The following is a 15143-nucleotide window of genomic DNA, read 5'->3' on the forward strand; positions in this document are numbered from 1 at the left end:
CCACATTCAACACACAATTTTGACAAATGGGTTTTCCAGTTACCATGATGGCATTAAGACAGCTTTATGGCTACAACATCTGCTGTCACATGGTCACTATTTTACTTGCTTGACCATTTCAAAACTTTTCATGTTATGAATAAGTGTAGTCAACAATCCTAACTAATATTTTTGTCCAAATATTTCCTTAAGCCAATTCCTTAAAAACAAGATCAACAGACAATAATACCAAATAATTTAAGGAATGTTGATAGAAGCTACAGAAATGTATTCCAGAAAAAAATATACACAGTTAAATTCCCCACCTAGCAGGTGAGTGTCTCAGTTCTATGGGCAATCACATAAAAAGCCTTTTTATTTATATTAGAATTATCCATGTAAAATTGGGCGTATTTCAGGGCACTAATATCCGGACCCTGACCTATCTGATTGTATTTCTAAGCCTTCACAGACACTTCTTGTCTGTGTGTGTGGTGTGTTAGGATATGTGTGTAGTATGTTTGAGTGTTAGTCACAAACCTTCATGGGACATGTGCTGTTACCAAGAATGTGTCTGTGTGTGATGGGTTCATATGTGTATGTAGTATGTTTGTATGTGTTATTCATAAACCTAACCATTCTCATCAGGACAGTGTCTTCCTCTTACCTCCAACTTTTTTTGTGTTTTTCTCTTCTTTTTCTGTTGTAACTACAGATGATTGTTTGGCATTATCTTTTGATATATTCAGTAAATTAATATTAGTATTAATGTATTTATCATGATGTTAGTTAATTGAATAAATTCTTCATTCTATTGTAATTCTATCCATATTTACTTACACTAATGGAATATATTCTATTTGGTAAAATGTAGAAAAATGTTAATTTAACATGTTAATGGACCACTAATCATGATTTTTCAAAATACCAAATGATCACACCAAAACAATGTCAATTGTTTTTCACAAGACAATTGAAAAAAAAAAAAAAACAATTTTCATTGAGAATGTATCAGGGCTGGTCACCCCCTGTGACATCCAATGTGTGCTCCAGCTCATGTCCCAGCTGTTCTTCTTTCAATCCAACTCCCTGCTAATATGCCCAGGAAGACAGCACGAGTTTGGGTCCTTGCTAGCCCCATGAGAGACCTGGTTTTCACCTGGTTCAGCCATGGCACTGGGGGAATGAACCAGTGGCTGCAAGATCTCTCTTTCTCTCTGTAACTCTGAGTTTCAAATAAAAAATAATCAAGCACACCAATAGACTTGCATCCCACTTAGAGCCCCTGCAGCTTTAAGACCCGGAATTCTCCCTATAGATCATTCCCCCTTACTCCTAACACACTCACATGTCCTCCTTTCTCCCAAAATATGGAAGGTTCTTTGGGAAAAACTCATCAGTAATTATGATCACCTAGGGTAACAATTATCTAATTAATAATACAATTACTTCATAGTAGTAGACCAGCAGCTAGCCTTCTGCCATCCAAGATGACAACATTTCTAGGAGAACTGAAAATACCCATAGAAAGGCAAATGTTTGGCACTGTTCAAATGCCAATTAGGGGTTCAAGCCCAGCCCCAGCCCCAGCCCCAATTCCAGCTTCCTGCTAATGCACACCCTGGGAGGCAGCGGGTGATAACTCAAGTACGTGGGCCTCGGTCACCCATGTGGGAGATCTGCATTGAATTTTCCAGGCTCTTGGCCTCAGCTTGGCCCAGCCCTAACCATTGTAGGCATTTGTCGAATGAAAAGTAGACAGGTGATCTCTCTTTCTCTCTGATTCTACCTCTCTATGTCTCTGCCTTTCAAATAAAATGAAAATAAATAAAAATATTTTAATCCACAGAATAAGATATGCATCAAAAGACAAGCAATAAGATAGTTTATATTAAACATCATTTATAAAAGTGTTAAATTTGACTTAATAAACACTACCACTACCAAGGAGAATGAAGACTCTCCTTATTTTTCATTATCTTGTTTACTCATAGGATAAGGAATTGTTGACTATTTTGCAGACCCAAAGACTACTCTAAGTATTTAACATAAGACACTTTATTTTATGGTAAAATATATATATTTATGGTAATATGTATATTATGGAATATATATATATTCAACAAACAAAACAACACAGTAGAAAAACCAAGCCTTTTTTTATAAACAAAACTGTCATTCACTGGGAAACCCTCAGCTTCCATCATATGAAGATTTATGGTCCACCAAGAACGTGCAAGCCAGGGTGAAACGTGGTATAAAGGACAGGCCTCAAGTAAGGACCCGATGGGGCACAGGGACACTCACGTTGGTTCTGGATTCCCTTTCGCTTCACATTCAATCTGGAAATACTCATCAAAAGGAAAGGCAACTTGCACTCCCGACTGTTTCGTGATTGTCGGGACCTGTCGGACTGAAGGCAAAGCACATGTAAGGAGCAGGCTGTGCAGACACTTAGCAGGTGACCCAGTGGTGGCAGAAACAGCTTAAATGATCTCTATATCTTAGTAAACAAAAGATACAGGAATGAAAACCCTAGGACATCCAACTTCTTCTGTGTGACCTGTATTCACTTCTTGGTCCCAAATGCATTAATTTTATTTAAATCTAGAATCATAATATTTTTAAGGCAGAAGAAAAATTCTATAATTACACTTCAAAATATCTATTTTGAAAATTATTGGCATTCAGTCTGCTGACATACATATACATTTTTACTTAGTCATTTTTAAGCTTCTGTTTATAGTCTGATAGGCTTCTACACAGACATAAATAATTTACTGGTTTAACTTATTCCTTCTCATTGATATGTTGCAACTTTTTCAATAATTACCCATCACTGTACACTAGATCATTTTCCATCTCCTTCTTGACAGGTATTTCAATGGATACTCTTTGCTGAATCACTGACGTAGATCGTTTTCAGGCACGGACAGCAAAGGCGGGGATCTGGATAACCACCAGTCTCAATGTGAGAGCACTGTGGTTCCCCACATCCTTGCCACCACAGAACACCAGCATTAAAAACTAAGACATATCTTGCTATTTATGACCAAAAAATCCCTATCTTTGATTTGTGTAAATTGCTTGGTCAATAAGAGCTTTTCTGTGAACTTGTCATTTCCCATGTTTAACTTTTCCTCGTTGATCTTTTTCCCACCAAAACACTGGGACTTGGGATTTTGTTTTTTCCTTACAGAAATTAACGTACTACTAATGAGCAAATAATACAGAATAATTGCTTGCGATATTTGTTTGTAAATAGACTGTTCACGTTCAAATATGCCTCGATCTTTCGGTTTCATGTTTGACAAGCTAAGGAACCCACAAGACACAAGGCTGCTTTCTGAGAACCGTGATGCCGACACGAGGGTGAACGCGCGAGGCCTCAGCCCGGGTTAGCTCTTCCCAAACACGCACTCCTTGGAAGAGATAAGCCAGCCCCCCTGCTTGCGCAACTGACGTCCGACTGCCCGAACCGCTCTAGAAATTACAACTGGAGATCCTCTAGAATATTTATTTGTGAATTACAGGATAACATGACGCAATAAAATAGTAACATCTTACAAGAAATGGTAACTGTCCCGGTGAGAACAGCTCGGCTTCCCGTGTGCTCCCCACAATTCCTCAGGAGCAGGCCTCACGTGGGAAGCCATGACACGGTGGCAAAAACAACCTAAATGAGAGATCCTGGTGAACAAGACTCCAGGAGAAGGAACAGGCCATCAAGGAGGGAGGTGCCTTTCTCTGAAGGGAGGAAGGAACCTCCACTGTGATACGGCCTTGACTAAACAACTTCAGAGTTGGTGAACTCAAGGGGCTTCCATAGCCTAGACAGCTCATGGCAAGAGCCTCGGGTGATTGCTGACATCATAAATAAGAGTGCCAATTGTTAAATCAACAACGAGAGTCACTGGGCACATGCTCTCCACGTAGGATCTCTGTCCTTAATGTGTTTTACTATGAAACTTAAAGACAACACTACTAGTCGAACAATACCCTATACCTTGTGCGGTTGTGTGAGTGCAGCTTGTTGAAATCCTTGCTTAGTGTATACTAAGTTGATCTTCAGTATATGAAGGTAACTGAAAAATCAAATTCAATGAAGGGCGGGATGGGAGAGGGAGTGGGAGAGGGGAGGGCCGCGGGAGGGAGGGAGGTTGGGGGGGAGCCACAACAATACAAAAATTGCACTTTGTAAATTTACATTTATTAAATTAAAAAAAAAAAAGAGCAGGCCTCAGGCCTCGCTCAGGCACAGCCACGAGCCACGGGGACTTGGCCTCTGCAGCGACCGCGTGTGGCCGTGACTTGGAGCTCACGTTCTCTACAAAGTCACACCAGTCTTGGCTGTCATGTCTGTAACCTTCGCACGGTGCTCAGACGTTCTGCAGGGCACCTTCCAGACACAGGGATTTTTCCTGATAGAACTCAGATACACACGGCGTCCATGTCACCCGGACACCCTCGGGGGCAGCGGTAGTGTCACACAGACACCCTTGAGTGCGGCATCCGTGCCACGCAGAGTCCCTCAGGGGTTGCGTCCGTGTCACCCAGACACCCTCGGGGGCAGCGGTATCACTCAGATGCCCTTGGGTGCAGCGTCAGTGTCACTCCGAGTTCCTCAGGGGCTCCGTCAGAGCCACTTGGACGCCCTCAGGGGCTCGGTCGGTGTCACTAGGATGCCCTCAGGCGCGGTGTCAGTGTCACCCAGACACCCTTGGGTGCAGCGTCAGTGTCACCCGGAGGCCTCTCGCTCTCAGGCATCGGCATCACGTGTCACTCAGACGCCCTCTGGCATGGCGTCAGTGTCACCCGGAGGCCTCTCGCTCTCACGCATCGGCATCACCCGGAGGCCTTCTCTGGCGCAGAGTCAGTGTTACTCAGACGCCCTCTGGCATGGCGTCGGTGTCACCCGGGGGTCCCCAGCGTGGTGCTGGTGTCAGCATCAGGAAGCCCATGGGGAGGCAGCTTTGCCACGATGCCAGGTGTGGTCTGAACACGCGGGTGTTGCCCGCCGGATCGTTTGCATCATTGTCGCTGGGCTGGCTCATGGCAGGGAGCACTGGCCTCGTCCGCCCGGGGAGCCTCTGCGAGCTGTCGGGAGCAGAGGCTGCGGCCGGGCGTGGACGTGGGCAGGGACACCCTGCCCAGCCTCCAGGTCATCAGACACAGGCCCCAGAACCACTCCAGTCCTCAGGAAGACCGTTTCTGCCTTACCGGGGTTTCCGCGGTGAGCGCGCGGCCGGAGCAGCCCCTCAGGTGCGGGCGGGTGTTGTCTCCCTGGGTTCTGCGTGGCAGGAAACTGTGTCCTTGTGTCCCTCGCCTGTGTCCATGAGCAGCGTTTTAAGCACTGACAGTGGCCACACCAGAATAACAAGGTGACCCTTCCAGCTCTGAAAACGCGTTTCCTTTCCTTTCCTCTCAGTCTGGTAACAGTCTGCCCAGCTTGTGAAGCTGGTTCCATTACGTCTTCTTCCCCTGCGTACTTATAAACATGCAAGAATGTGCGTGGACACCCATGTTGATTGACATGCATCTTGTCCTGTATAACAGCAGTCTTGAGCTTACAGCAAACTCATGTTATTTAAATGTTCTTAGGGTTGTAACCAGTGGTAACAGTCCCTAAGATGTCACCAAATAACTTGCAAACCACTAGTTTATTAGGACATTTTTCTTTCCTACATTTGCTAAGGTTGTGAAGGTTCAGCCATAACTAATTATTCAGGGAGTGGAGTTAATAACCTCTGGGTCTTTCTAAGAATATATTCTCTACACAGTGTATCCTTTCTTCTGCAATTAGACCAATCACAGCAACACCAGACTCGTTGACATTCAAATTGGATACCTGCCTTAGTTGCATTTACTGGTGAGTGCCCTAGAGTACTGAAATAAATGGATAATATTCAGTTGTGCTGAAAACATGTCATTAATATTTTATAACAATTGTTGTCTAAGGACATTTTGGCATGAAAATGCATAAGTAACTGAGACAACCAGAAGAAAAATGTGTGCTGTGGATTAACACAAAATTTCACATCCCTCACCACTGAGGAACAAGGTGAGAAAACAGAGAGGCAAGGCCCACCCCCGAGAACAGAGTCAGGAATCCCCATGGAACCCACACTGCTCTTCACTGGAGATCACAAGAATCCACTACAGACAGAGGCACTCCACCTCCCGGCCAGAACTGCTGCAATGGTGGGTCCATGATGATGCCAGGTGTATCATGCACAGGGTGAAGATCTCAGCTCCCTGTGCAGAAAATCTGGTGCACCTGTAGTGCAGGAAAGGGACATTTTTCAAGTCATGGAATGTCTCTGAAGCACCTGACACGAGCAGCAGAGCAGGGTTGGCCCCCAACTGCAGTGTGCAGTGCAAAGTGGCTGAGACTGGTAGTTTAAAGTGGCCTCAGAGTGCTTTTCAACACGCTACATCACATGGTCAGAGACCCGTCTCCTTTTCTGTTCACACTCAGTCGGTCTGATTGCTTTCAAAGGAAAAGTTTTAGCTCAGTGCTATTTCCTTTCTGACATGTACTAAATGTTCTGGTTCAAGACTTTCTCCAAGACTTGATGTCCATAACAATCATTTATATTATCAAGATTCTAATAGGTAACCAGTGCCCCGCACATTATAATTTCTCTAACAGCACATGGAAAAGATGGAAGGGAGTATGCTAGAATTACATGGACAAAAATGTCTGAATAACATCTCAGGTCCAAATGCTGAGAATGTGAGAAAAATTCCCCCAAACCCTATTTTATGTATTTGATGTATTAATACATATAATGTACTACAGATGTATTTTTATACTATTAATTTTTATACTATTTTTATAGTATACTTATATACTATAATATATAACATATTTATTAATTTTTTATACTATTAATTATTCTGATGTGTTCAAACTAATTTATGATGCTAAAAATTTGCATCCACTTTTACCAGTATATATTAAGTATATATGTGTATAAAACATATATATGTATATATTCATAGGACCACTAACCCCCCCCCCTTTTTTTTGACAGGCAGAGTGGACAGTGAGAGAGAGAGACAGAGAGAAAGGTCTTCCTTTGCCGTTGGTTCACCCTCCAATGGCCAGCGCAGCCGGCGCGCTGCAGCCGGCACACCGCACTGATCTGAAGGCAGGAGCCAGGTGCTTCTCCTGGTCTCCCATGGGGTGCAGGGCCCAAGCACTTGGGCCATCCTCCACTGCACTCCCTGGCCACAGCAAAGAGCTGGCCTGGAAGAGGGGCAACCGGGACAGAATCCGGCGCCCTGACCGGGACTAGAACCCGGTGTGCCAGCGCCGCAAGGCGGAGGATTAGCCTAGTGAGGCGTGGCGCTGGCCTAGGACCACTAACCTCTAATATGAATTCCACTATATAAGGATCTTGATTGTGAGTTCATATCAGCTTATAATTTTATTTGTAAAATGGCTTTTTATTATTTCCCTAATTCATTGTTTTCATTCTTAAATATATAATAGTTTTTGAAAAAGAATGTTTTGTCACAGTTGAATGCCAATAATTTCCAAATCATAATTCTCCCTCAAATTAACTCATGTAAGTATATAAATGTAAAGCTGTAATATCGCAGAGCAGCTTAGACATATGGCAAAATACCACCTGAGCTACTGGCTGTGTCTCACTTGCCAAGTTTGCATGAGAAGCAAAAAGCTCAAGCTGCAAAATGATTACAGCAGCCAAATATCAACCACCCCAAAATGAAAATGCAGACGTGAACTCTGATGGATGACAGATTGCTGTAAAACATATAAAAATAGGACAGAAAAGTCATATTCTCAGTCCACTTAAAAGTCAAAATACAGACATGAAATCCCACAAGCAGGCACTGACTGCTGCTGCTGTACCTGACAATGGAATGTCAACTGCCACTGACAATTTCAGCAGGAAGAAAATGAGAGCTGTGGTTGATCCTGTCCCACGGAGCAGCCTCTCCATGGCTCTTGGGGAAGGAGACACCTCACAAAGACCGAAAACCTCAGTGTCGCCTCTCACATTTCATGTAAAGCTGAGGAGAGCGTGCTTAACCTGGAAACTCAAAAAACAAGCAGAATAACGTATTAATCCATACACTGTAAATCGCCAACATTATAGGAATTACATACACCTTCCTGTTTGGTAGTACTTTTTAATCAACATATTCTCTAATAATTCTACCAAAACAGAGTGCATCTTCCCCTTCACATTTCACTAAAGGAGCTTAACACAAGCTGTACTGAAACCCACAGACCTCTCCCGTGAGTCTTGTCCCTCGGTCGGAGGAGGTTCACTCGGAAGGCACTCTACCGCACGCTACCTAGTGTCAGCAGCCGCAAGAACAACCCCACTTGGTTAACTTCATTCACATCATGGCTCTTGCTCAACCAATTTTTTTATACTAGGCACCTAACCCCATTTGAGTCACTAATAAGGATCACAAATATAACCTTTTGAGTCTTTTCAGGGAAAAAATACTCAGTGTTTTTACAGTAATAGGAGGTGAATAGTTCTAGAAATATATAGGAAAGACATAAATAAAGGACAAGTGGATGAGGACCAGCCATTTTAACTAAAGCCTGCAAATCTGCATTTGGCTCAAGAAAAAGATAATAGCATCAGTTGCTCCCCACTTAAGCAGAAAGTTATTCACTCCAAGGAAACAGAGCAAAGATTACCATCTCCAATTTTCCTGAACCATTATGACAACAAACATCTGAGCATTGTTCCTAATAAGACTATTCAATAATTTCCATACTTGTTCACTTAAAACTGATAAAACAGTGAAGACAGAGGTAGACAAACCACTAAATGTATATTTAATTCCACATATTTGGGCTTTTTTATGTCATCTCAGATTACACTTTTTAGGGCTTACAATTTGCATCTTCCAGATCTGCATGTAGGAAGGTCAAAATGTAAGCAAAATTAATGCTGTTGCTTACTTTACAATTTTGAGAGTTTTAATGGATGGTAGAAACTTCTTTTATTTTGAGAAACAGCATCTTGATCATGAAAGAAAATATTCCCCTTGATCACAGGGTGCCCCAAAAAATCTGAATTAGAATAATGGTGTTACTATACTTTGATCTCAATTCAATTCCCTTCTGTAAAATCAGAATTACAAAAAAACTATTCTTGTTTAATTCAAAAATATTTCCTAAACTGACAACTACACTACAGATTTATTCATTTATTTATTTTTAAAGATTTATCCATTTATTTGAAAGCCAGAGCTACACAGAGAGAAAAGGAGAGGCAGAGACACAGAGAGGTCTTCCATCCACTGATTCACTCTCCAGTTGGCTGTGATGGCTGGAGCTGCGTGGATCTGAAGCCAGGAGCCAGGAGCTTCTTCCCAGTGTCCAATGTGGGCGCAGGTGCCCTGAGCTACCTTCCACTGCTTTCCCAGGCCATAGCAGAGAGCTGGATTAGAAGTGGGGCAGCCGGGACTCGAACCAGCATCCATATGGGATGCTGGCACTGCAGACGGCAGCTTTACCCGCTAGGCCACAGCACTGGCTCCTACACTAGAGATTTAAAAATGTTATGAGGGGAGGACATTTAGTGTAGCAGTTAAGATGCCCACAGTCCATATCAGAATACTTAGGTTCAATACAGCTCCAGTTCCTGCTCCTGATTCTAGCTTTCTACTGATGCAGACCCTGGAGGCATGGGCCCTGCCACCCACATGGGAGACCCCAGTGAAGTTTCTGGCTCCTGGTTTCTGCCTGGCCTACCCTGGATGTTAAAGATGTCTGGAGAGTAAAACAAGAATGGATGACATATCTCTCCTCACCACCACCATGTGTTTATGTGTCTTGGTCTCTCAAATAAATACAAATTTTTAAAATTATATTTTAAAATGTGTTCTGTTTCACTGACATCCAGTTTCCTAAGGAGTTATTTCAATCAGCAAAATGAAGTAAAAAGTTACTTTTGTCGCTCCCCCATTCGCGGAGGAACGACACTGGACCCTGCGCTGTTCTTATTGCCCAGCCCTTCCCAGGTTAGCTGCCGCCCCCCCCCCTCCTCCGTGGAGGAGCGGCACCCCCGCCGCTTTCCCCGCTTCCGCAGAGGAGCGGCACACCGCCGGCCAGCTCTCTCAGGGGCTGCTCAGATGTTTCCCCCAAATGTTCCTGGTGCATGTTGTCTCTCTCCTCCTTTATAGTCCTCTTCCACCAATCCGTGCTCTGCTGCCCACACGCCAAGCATGCTGCTCTCCTCCAATCAGGAGCAGGATCAGCTCCTGCAGCTTATCAGTCAAATTGGCGAGGCAGCTGCGTGGAAGTTGTTTACTCCTCCCCAGCGCCATATTGTGGGAGATCAGATGCACAGTGTTAGTCTTAGTTCCAGTAATGTAGTCTAGTCTCAGTTGCTCCCCACAACTTTCATTCTAAGAAGCAGAACATTGACTTGACTACTAAAACTGAATTCTACCCATTTTATCTATTTCTAAAATGAAAAGTCTGAAGAAAATACCAATGCTTGCCCTTTCAATTTTGATTCCTTCCTGCTCTGTTAATAGTATGGCAAGAGCCTCTAGACCCACTATTGGCAGGTTTGGGCTGCATTTCACCCCTGACCTGCACCTGTGCTTAGCCTAGCCCTCTGCTCCTCTCACTCCACACTCGCATTCAGAGGCACCCATGTCCATCTTAGTGAGCCGCCCTCGGTTTCTAAGAGCTAAGGCTTCCAGACCTGTGACGCTCTGAGAAGACCCTCTGAGCAGGTTCACATCATCCCACGCTGAAACTACTAGATGGACCCAGGAGTGATGCAGGCCAGAGGTCAAGGTGGAGCTCATAGATCCCAACTGCTCAAAAGCAGTGATCTTATGGATTTTAGTGGTCGTACATAAACTCTCTCCCATAAATGGGGGCCACAGTGAACCCCTGAACTAAAATAAATCCGTTTGTTAAGAGACACGTCGGACACTGGTGACATCATCAGTTTCCAGAATGTGGGCATGTTTCAGTCTCCAGGTTACCTCATCCCCTGCAGAGACTGGCACCAGCTTACCTGATCTCTGTGTGTGCACAGGCTGTGCAGTTAACATGTGACCCCCTGGAAGCAAGGGGAGACAGAAGCCCTGGCTCACTCTCGGTCTGAAAAGAGAAAGCAAGCCAGCCTTAATTTCACCATCAGACAGTGTAAAGGGCACAGTGTTTAGTAATTCTGTTTTATAACAGTAAAATAGCAGTAAGATCATATTCCCATTGATCTTTCTTGGAAGAATATGAGTTTAATGCTTCACACCAGACCTTAAAGATAAAAGCAGTTATTTGAATTCAGGATGGAGTTGACACTAAGAAAAGAACAACATACACTGAGACATTTTTGAGGTTCAGTCACTCAAAAAACTGACATCTGGTAGCTATATTAATGATACTAACTCAAAACCAGGCGACATCTTTGCATGGATCTGGATAAATTGGGTTAAATCTTCCTACAATTTTAGCTTTTCTTTAGAATGAAGAAAATCATACCTTCTACCTCATTAAAAAAAAAGAAAGAAAGAAAAAAGGATGGGCTGGCATTGTGGTACAGCAGATTAAGCCACCACAGTGACACGAGCATCCCATCTCAGAGTTGGTCAAGTTCTGGCTGCTCCACTTGCAATCCAACTCCTTGCTCATGAGCCTGGGAGGTCAGTAGAAGATGGCCCAAGTATTTGGGCACCTGCCACCCATGTAGGAGACCAGGATAGAGTTCCTGACTCCTAGCTTTGGTCTGGCCTTGCCCTGGCTATTGAAACCATTTGGGGAGTGAACTGACAGATGCAATACATCTCTCCTCCTGCCCCATTAAACAGGAAACTCTTTCTGATCACTGGCCAACCACTATGTGTAGAAGATGAGGATCTGGAGCAATCCAGCCCTGAGACACTTGATGGAAACATGGACAAGCTCACAGCCCTCAGAGGGCCATAGGAGATAAAGCTCTCAGCTCTCTTCAGAAAGCCTACAATGAATGACACCATCAGGCTTACAAGTGACCGCATAGATCGCTCAAATGTTTTTAAAAGAGCATGGTGGTGGCAAGCTAGAAACAACCTACATCCCTGAGTTACATTGCTCTTCACTTTAGAAATGGAAGAGAGTAGGATGAGTCTTTGTCAAATCTACCTGGCCTCCGAGGTAAGTGCCAAGATGCTGAGGCCAAGAGGGGCAGTGGGGTGCATGGGATCAGTGTAAGCATCGCCCAGTCTGTGGTCTGGAGCATCCCAGCAGACCTCCTTCACTCATCTCTACCAGTGCACGTAGCACACTCACAAGCCGTAAGTGAAATCTGCCAGCAGCAGTGATGGCAATGATCGCTGTGTGCAGTGGTAATGAGGATACATGAGGCATCTCCACTAACAACATTGTGAGCCATTGACTCTGGCTGACTTGTGTGCCTTCTAGTGGAGTTCAAAATCACAGCAACTTAAAAAATAAACCGTATTCCTGAAGTATTTAGTGTTGATCTGAGATCAATGGATTTAAGGATTTTTTTAAGTTTATTTATTTGAAAGACAAAGTTAGAAAGAGGCAGGGGCAGAAAGAGAAAGAGATCTTCCATCCACTGGTTCATTCCTCAAATGACTGCAGTGGCCAGAGCTGGGCTGATACAAAGCCAGGAGCCTAGTGCTTCTTCCAGTTCTCCCACGTGGGTGCAGGGGCCCAAGTGCTTAGGCCATCTTCTAGTGCTTTCTTAGGTCACAGCAGAGAGCTGGATCAGAAGCGGAGCAGCCGGGATTTGAACCGGTGCCCACATGAGATACAGGCACTGTGGGCGGCAGTCTTACCCACTTTGCCACAATGCTGGCCCTAGATTTAAAGAATCCTAGAGCAGTGGGAGTGTGGTAGGTGTTTTCCAGTATTCCCCAATGCCTCTCCATTTCTTGCAGCCCCTTCCTTGCACCACAGCTTAGCAGCTCCTTACAGGCAGCTGTTTCTTCCCCTCTTGAATCCGGCAGAGCTTTGACCACTGAGTGAGTCATGAAGCCCTGCACATCCTCCCTCTCTCATCTCTAGAAACCCTGTGCAATTGTCCTGACAACAAGCCATGCTCCCCTGAAAGACACAGCCACAGGCATGTCACTGCTGTAATCCTGAGCAACTGCTAGAAAGCCCCTGCGAGCCGGGGAAGGCCATCCAGACCAGCTGGCCCAACGCCTTGACAGCCACACGGGGCAAAGCCAGCTCAGGCCATGTCAGTCATGACCTGCAGAGATCAGCAGAGCATCCAGGGGGACAGCAGACCTAGAACAACAAGAAATGTGTCCTTCCTACTGACAGTCTGCAGGGCAGGGTGGCGATGAGGAAGTAACTTCTTAGTACAGAGGACAGGATAAAAGAGGTACGCAATACTGACAATTATTGAAGCTCTGTTGTATATACATTGAATACACACATATATACATTGCATATACATGTATATGCACACATATGTACATACACATTGAAGCTGTGCAATATATACTGCATATACATACTATACATTGTATATACATACATACACATTGCACATTATATGTACATAAATACACTGAAGCTGTGCAATATACAATTGTATATACATATACATATACATTATATCTACATTGTATATATGCATACATACACATTATACACACATTATATGTATATATTTATACACACATATTGAAGCAGTGTAGCGTATACATGCAGAGAGCTTCTTTACTTTATTTGGGGCTCATGTAACATTTTCATAACAGAAGTATTTTTAGTATCGATTGTGTAGAAATCAGCCTAAGATTTTGCAACAGCAGCAAGGTGTTTCTTTCAGGAAGTGGGCAAAACCGTGAGAATGTCTGTTGGCCTACGCTTGAAACAAACTAAAACCAAAAGCAGAGGAAAAGACTTTGGCTGTGAGGCTATCCAAACCTCTTGTGTTGGGATTGAAGACATAGGGCCGGTTGAGCACCAGGGTGTGTGTTCCATATATGTTCCATGACTTCCACAGAAGGAAAAATGGAACTCCATGTTTTTCCCTTATTGATTGAAGGTTTTAAAAGCCACAGTCCACCTATAGAAAATGTGAGCTCTACTTAGAGTAAGTGCCTAAATCTTCGTTGCTCTAGTATATTCATCTGTCTTTGATTGTTAACTCATCAATTTTGCACTGTTTCCATTGGAGACTTCTTGAAATTTCATTGATAAAGTATAGAAAGGCAAAAATGAAGAAAAATTTGTTAATTTTCACTCCACCCTTAAAAATCAAACATAAAACCAAAGTGTTCTAAAATCAGCTCAGAGGTTTCTGGCTATATTAATTTTCTATATAACAGTCTGTATATTCCACCTGCCAGGAATGGTGCCTGTTTTTGATACTGCTTTGACACTTAGACCTTAATGAATTGAAAATACTTTTATTTTTATTTTATCAAATAATACTATTTAAATTAGTGTACTGGACCTTAGAAATGGAGGTGTTTCTGCTTCATCTTAAGAAAGGAAAGAGTCTGACCAATGTGGTGAGGGGAGAAATAGAAATAGCAGCTGGTCTGGGACGGGACTCCTCAGCCAGAGGTCTTTCTCAAAGGCTTGACATTTTCTCTCAGTAATTACTTACAAACACATTCGAGCCAAACTTCTAAAGAGAAAAATATAACAAGGAAAATCCAAAGAAAAGCCTACTCTATGTTCAATAACTCCCATTTCATTTCCATGGAAGCAACCACACAAAACAAATATCAGCGTCATCCATCGGCTGCTTTCAAAGAAGCGTGGAATGGGTGCAGCCAGGAGAGCTGCACTGACCCTGCTTTTCACCCACAAAGAACACAGCTGCTGTGCTGGCCACTCCAAACTCCAGGGACTGGAATGAACTCTGTACACACTGTCATTACACAGTTTTCCACCAGGGAAGCTCAAAATAGACCATCAGATTTTGGCATAGAGAGCAGGAAGGAATACTGACAACGACATCCAAACTGCAGTTACAGAAGCAACTCAGTGCAATTGTGTGTTAGTCTGAGATGGTGCTACGATTGGGAATTGCTACTCCCCCTACACTGACAGGGCTTAGAAATCACCGAGCTATACCAGCAGGTGCCTCACACAAAGCCATTTGACAGCTTGGTGACAGTGTGGATATCTCCTCACTTTCCTCTGACCTCCTGGACCCCTTAGGAAACTCCTTTCT

At 43.7% G+C, this 15143-nt stretch overlaps 1 protein-coding gene across 17 annotated transcripts in view; it reads right to left on the reverse strand.

Moving 5' to 3' along the window:
• The window catches only part of CHL1 (cell adhesion molecule L1 like), a 176330-nt gene that overhangs the window by 67093 nt on the left and 94094 nt on the right, over positions 1-15143 (reverse strand). For 11 of the 17 annotated variants that reach the window (XM_070050027.2, XM_089305726.1, XM_089305724.1 and 8 more), the window contains exons 2-4: positions 11013-11098; positions 7862-8042; positions 2287-2392 (exon numbers count right to left, since the gene is read on the reverse strand). In XM_070050027.2, coding sequence (XP_069906128.2) covers positions 2287-2392; positions 7862-7952 — 197 coding nt within the window. In that variant the 5' untranslated portion in view covers positions 7953-8042; positions 11013-11098. Of the gene's footprint in view, positions 1-2286; positions 2393-7861; positions 8050-11012; positions 11099-15143 lie in introns of all 17 variants that reach the window. The other 6 variants (XM_089305727.1, XM_017350188.4, XM_051832025.3 and 3 more) reach the window with 1 other exon arrangement.

The sequence above is a fragment of the Oryctolagus cuniculus genome, chromosome 10, assembly GCF_051225735.1.
Source record: "Oryctolagus cuniculus isolate XC-2025 breed Fujian yellow rabbit chromosome 10, ASM5122573v1, whole genome shotgun sequence".
Lineage (NCBI taxonomy): Eukaryota > Metazoa > Chordata > Mammalia > Lagomorpha > Leporidae > Oryctolagus > Oryctolagus cuniculus.